The sequence below is a fragment of the Ichthyophthirius multifiliis genome (assembly GCF_000220395.1).
Source record: "Ichthyophthirius multifiliis unplaced genomic scaffold scaff_1120509250146, whole genome shotgun sequence".
Classification (NCBI taxonomy): domain Eukaryota; phylum Ciliophora; class Oligohymenophorea; order Hymenostomatida; genus Ichthyophthirius; species Ichthyophthirius multifiliis.
In genome coordinates, this window is record NW_004087041.1 from 1 (window position 1) to 5,642 (window position 5,642).

At 15.3% G+C, this 5,642-nt stretch overlaps 2 protein-coding genes across 2 annotated transcripts, besides 4 other annotated features; both read left to right on the forward strand. All coding sequences in view use genetic code 6, as the record gives it.

The window, feature by feature from the left end:
* Window positions 1-273: 273 nt before the first annotated feature.
* Window positions 274-314: a microsatellite.
* Window positions 315-782: 468 nt separating this feature from the next.
* On the forward strand, window positions 783-1,541 carry IMG5_050940 (hypothetical protein; the record flags this gene model as incomplete). The annotated part of the gene is made up of 1 exon (XM_004037437.1): window positions 783-1,541. A coding segment is annotated over one exon (624 nt), but the record flags the coding sequence as incomplete, so codon positions are not given.
* A 101-nt stretch (window positions 1,542-1,642) lies between these two features.
* Window positions 1,643-1,699: a microsatellite.
* A 337-nt stretch (window positions 1,700-2,036) lies between these two features.
* Window positions 2,037-2,072: a microsatellite.
* A 90-nt stretch (window positions 2,073-2,162) lies between these two features.
* Window positions 2,163-2,210: a microsatellite.
* A 2,651-nt stretch (window positions 2,211-4,861) lies between these two features.
* IMG5_050950 (hypothetical protein) lies at window positions 4,862-5,238 on the forward strand (the record flags this gene model as incomplete). The annotated part of the gene is made up of 3 exons (XM_004037438.1): window positions 4,862-4,875; window positions 4,948-5,008; window positions 5,098-5,238. 3 exons carry the CDS (start codon window positions 4,862-4,864, stop codon window positions 5,236-5,238), a joined length of 216 nt encoding a protein of 71 aa, XP_004037486.1.
* Window positions 5,239-5,642: the final 404 nt, after the last annotated feature.

Below are 5,642 nucleotides of genomic sequence, written 5' to 3' on the forward strand. Positions count from 1 at the left end.
CTTTATTATATATCATATTTTTTTAAAAGAATAATTTAAAAACATAAGCAGAAAAATTTGTATTAATTATAATTGAAATATGAGGTAAATAATTTATTAAATTATATAAAATTAATAATTAATAATATTATAATAGAATAATCTAAACTTTTTATAAAATATATGAGTAAATAATGATAAAAAGTAACCATTATATTATTAATCTTTATTTATATTATATTATTTTTATGAATTTTATTTTTTATGACAAAAAAAAATTAATTTAAAAATCGAATATATTTATATTATAAATATTATATAATTGTATTAAAATACTGATTTTAAAATTAACTAAAAATAATAAAATTATATTAAAACCAAATAATAATGAGAATATTTTTTATAAATAAAAAATAAATAAAAATGTTAATAAAAACAAATATAATTTTTTATAATTAAGAATCAAATTTTCTTTTTTTTAAGTGTAAGTAAATAAATAATTACTATGGAATTTAGTTTTTCTTAAATTCATAATATGAGTATTATGAAAATTATATATATATATATAATTATATTATTTTAATAAATGAGTTATATTATCTTTAAGTCATAAATTAAATATTTAAATACAATATTAAAATATAAACGGATTTCGTTAATAGATTATATAAAATAAATAATGACAATAATTTAATTAATTATAATATATATGATTAATTTTATTCACAAATTTTTATATTGAATTTATATGGTTTTATAAATATATAAAAAATAACATTAGTTAAAAAATTTTCAAATACTATATTTTCTTAGTAAAAAGTTAAAAAGTAAAAGACAAAATAAAAAAATAAAAAAATCCTTAGAATATTATTGAATAAAAGACTTTTATTAATTAAAGCGTATTTTCTAAAGGACTTTATCATGAAAAGAAACTTATTTATTTTAACTATTATTAAGTAAGACCTCACTATTTAAATTTATTTACTTTTTTTATCTTTTTTTAACTTTTTTAGTTATTTTTTTAGTAATTTAAACTACTTTTTTATTTTTTTTAATAGATTTTTTTTTTTATTTTATCATTTTTGGAAAACCGCCCATTTTTATTTTTTAGATTAATATTTATCCTTTTTGTTAACTTTTTTTATCGATTTTATTAAGCAAAATTTTGCTATCTTCAAATAAATCCCATAACTCTTCGAAATTTTGAGAATATGCTTTTGCCAAGTCAATATCTTAAATAAGTAACAAATTTTCGAAGTTTAATTTCGTCGCCGCTTTCGTCCAATTAAAGGATCCAGTACCCAATATTTTATCATCTATTATGACATATTTATGGTGCATTTTTACGTGATTTTTATTATTTGTCCTTATTTCTATATCATTATTAGTAGCGCTTTGTAATGCAAAAGGAAAGCTATATTTTTATGAGTTTTATTATAAGTCGGTTATTATTCGGACTTTTATTTTATCATTTTTTACTTTTTCTAATATTTTTAGTGCTATTGATTGACTTGTCATACTATAAACGCAAATTTTTAATTCTTTGTTAGCTTAATTTATAAAATTTAGAAGTTTTTGTTCGTTTTCTTAAGAAGGAAAAAATAAAATATGACTTGATTTTTTATTTTAAAGACCAAATATATTAAGAAAATAGTTCAACATTTTTATAATTTTATTTAAAAAATTTAAATATTTATTTACAATTTATAATATTTTTTTATAATAAATACATATGAATGTATTTATTTATTTTTAATAAAAATTTAATATGAAAAATTTATATAAAATATTCTATTTTAAATATAATTTTTATAATATATTGTTTAAAATTTAGTGAAACTAAATTAATTTAAGTATTTGATAATAAAATAAATATAAAATTACAATTAAAAAATAATTTGAAGTTCTAATAAAATTAAAATTTAAAGTTAATAATATAAAATGAAAATTTAATTATTAAAAAAGTTTTTTTTTATATATATATATATACTTAAAAATTAATTGATTTACATATAAAAATACATAATTTATATTATAGAATAATTGATTTGGTCAATTTTTTTAAAAAATTTATATTTTCTAAAAAAATTATAAAAAAATATTTATTTTAATCATTTGAAAATATCAACTAAATAATATTTTTTATAAAATATAAATAATATTTGTATTATATAAAAAAGAGGTATAAAAAATATAATAAAAAAAATACTTATATAAAGAATATCATATAATTTATTAAATCTCCATAAATAAAAAAACACATAATTTTTTTAGAAATATTATTAAAAAAATAAATTTTATAAAAATGAATTAAGAAAATACAAACTAAGAAAATAAAAATGAAACAGAAATATAAACATATACATAAAAAAATAAAAATATAAAAGACTTTTTAAAAAATCTATTTGAAGAATAATAAAATTAAAATTAATAATAAGAAGAAGAATATCAAATAGAAATATTTAAAAAAAAAGAAAATTCATTATTAGAAAAATTGATAGAGGACAAAAATCAAGATATAATAAAGTAAAAAGAATATCAAGAGCAAATATAATAATAATAGATAAAAAATTAGTAAGAAAAGTAAAAAGTTATTGAAAAATCATAAATAACATTAGTAGAATTATAGCAAAGATTTTAAGGTAAATACAATTAATAATAATAATAGTAATAAATTGTTAGTTAGAAATAATTATAAAATCCATATAATTTTAAATTTTGTAGTGAAAATATATTCTAAAAACAAAAAGAAATTAAATGTTAATAAGATTACGAAAAAGCTAGAAAGTTTGAAGAAAAAAGAATAAAAGAATAATAAAAAAAAGAAAAAAAGCTTTAATTATTGCAATTAGAATTACAAGAATAATAGAAATAAGAAATGGAGAATAAAAAAGAAAAGCTTTAAAGAATTTAATGCAAAGTTTCCTAATAAGATTATTTATAAAAATACTAAGAATTTAAAAATAAAATACTTTCCTCCTCATACTCTACAGATATATTAAATACAAATAAAATAATTGAAAATTAAGACATTTTTTAAAATGAAAATATATTTGAGAATGAAGAAGAAAGAAATAATATAAATTATTTGCTTTAATTTTTAATGAAATTTGATTATTCCTAAAAAGATTTAAAATATGAAAATATAAAAATTCCTGAAAAGTTTAAAAATTATAAAGAAATATTAATATATATATATATTTTAATAAAAAAAAAGGTTTTAAAATTGGAAAGAATATTATTCGAAATTCGAATATTTGTTTTTAATGGAGACTGCATCTAATTTTTAATAAATATATTAATAGTTTAAATAAAGTGAAAATTATATAAATTATAATTAATGTTCAATAAAAATACAAAAATAACCTAAAAATGGTGTCTATTAATTTAATATTTATAAAATTTAAGATAAATAAAAAGAATAAAGTAACTAAAAATTAGACGAAGACTATTATAGAATTAGTACTTTGAAAAATCATATTGTTTTAATTTCTAATATTCCTAATCCTGATTTAGGTTTGCTTCATAATGAAGGTTTTTTGACTTAAAAGGATTTTTTGTTTTTTGCTTTTGTTGATAGCAAATAATAATCCACTTTTTTAGCTGATATTGATGGTGTTTGTTTTTAAAAATAATTTTTGGACCAAAAAATTAATGTTTATGTTTTTACCTTTTGTAAAATGTCTACTTTTATTAAGTAATTTTATTTTATTTTTTTTAATAAATATATACATTTTTATAAAGAGAATACCTTTCTATTAAAAATATGAAATATTGTGAATTAAAAGAATTTATCTATCAACCTTAACTTATTGTAGATAATAAAACTCCGATATCAAACCCTTGTAAAAAATTAATGAATTTTTGGTTCTTTTATATTTAATAAATAATGTTTTAATTTTATTTATTAAATAAAATTTAATTAAATATTAATTAAACATTTTAGACATATTTTTATTTTAAATAAAATAGAAATTTTATTCCCATTTTTTAATGAAATCAAAGATAAGTTTAATGAATCCTAATTTTAATCAATAAAAGAAATATGTCTAACATAATAAGGAATATGTATGATATAAGGACCAGTAATAAATAGTTATAAATAATATTTTTATAGAGAAAAATAAAAATAAAACAGCCAGGTACAGGAAAAACACATACTCTTTTAGGTTTATTGTCTTGTTTATATTATTATATAAAATAAAATTCCGAAACTTCAAGTTAGAAAATTATGGTATATAAAAAAAGATTAAAATATGTATTGAGTTTTTATATAATTTTAAGGTTTGTGCCCCTTCAAATTAAGCAATTGATGAAATTATTTCAAGAATAATTTCATAAGGTTTATATGGAGAAGATAATGAATAATAATTTGTAAATGTTGTTAGAATCGGATCTGTTGATTATGTGTAAATAAAATTATATATATTTATAAAATACATAAATATTAATAGACCAAATTAAAAAGTAAAATTGGCTTGCTTGGAATATTAAGTAGAATAAAGATTGGGTATATCAATAGAAAATTAAAATAAAAAATAAGAAGGAGGAACTTTACTTGATTATTAAATTGAGTTAGCTAGAATTAGTTAGGAAATAGAAGAAGAGAAGAAAAGGGAGAATAATAAAGAGAAAATTAATTAATTATATTAAAATAAAAAATATGCTTAATATTAAATTTCAATGTTAAAAGTTGAAAGGGAAGCAAAAAAAGATTAAATAAAAAACTTACTGATTAAATTTTATAATTATCAGATGTTTATTTTTATTTTATTTTTTTCAGTTTAAATAAATATAAAATAGATTATATGTTGTACTCTTGGAAGTTCTTAAAGTGAAAAATTAGAAATTATTAAAAATTAATTTGAACTTGTAATTGTAGATGAGGCAGCTTAAGTAAAATATTTTTAATTATTTTGAATAAAAATATTATTTTTTAATCATAAAAAAAAAAATAACAACAAAAAGTGTACAGAACCAACTAATATTATACCTTTATTTTATTAACCGAAAAAAATAATACTTATTGGTTTACTTATTTTTTTTTTTTTAGAAAAAAAATAATAAATACTTATAATAATAATTTTATTATTTTTATAAAATAAAACAAAAATATAGGTGATCCTAAATAATTACCAGCAACAACTTTTAATTCAAATAATAATATTAATAAATACAGTAGAAGTTTATTTGAAAGAATAATAGATAATGGAATTCAGCCATATTTTTTAAATACTTAATATAGAATGCATCCTTTGATAAGTTAATTTCCTTCCTCAAAATTTTATAATAATAAGTAATATTCTTTTTTTTATTTGTATTTTAAATATAAATTTAAAAATAAAAATACAAAAAGTTTAATAGATGCTTAAATAGTAAAAGAAAGAGATTTTCCTTATTATTTAAAAGGGTTAAAAGGGATAAATAGCTAGTTTATTGATATTTCTTTTAGTAAAGAAAAAGCAATAAAAAAATCTTTCCAAAACGAAATAGAAGCAAATATAGCAATTAAAATATGTAGTTATATGTTAAAATAATAAGAAAATTAATAATATTCAATTGGGATAATAACACCTTATAAATAATAAGCAAAACTTATTAATTAAATTTTATAATTAAATATAAATTAATAATTACATAAATTTATTTAAATTAATACTATT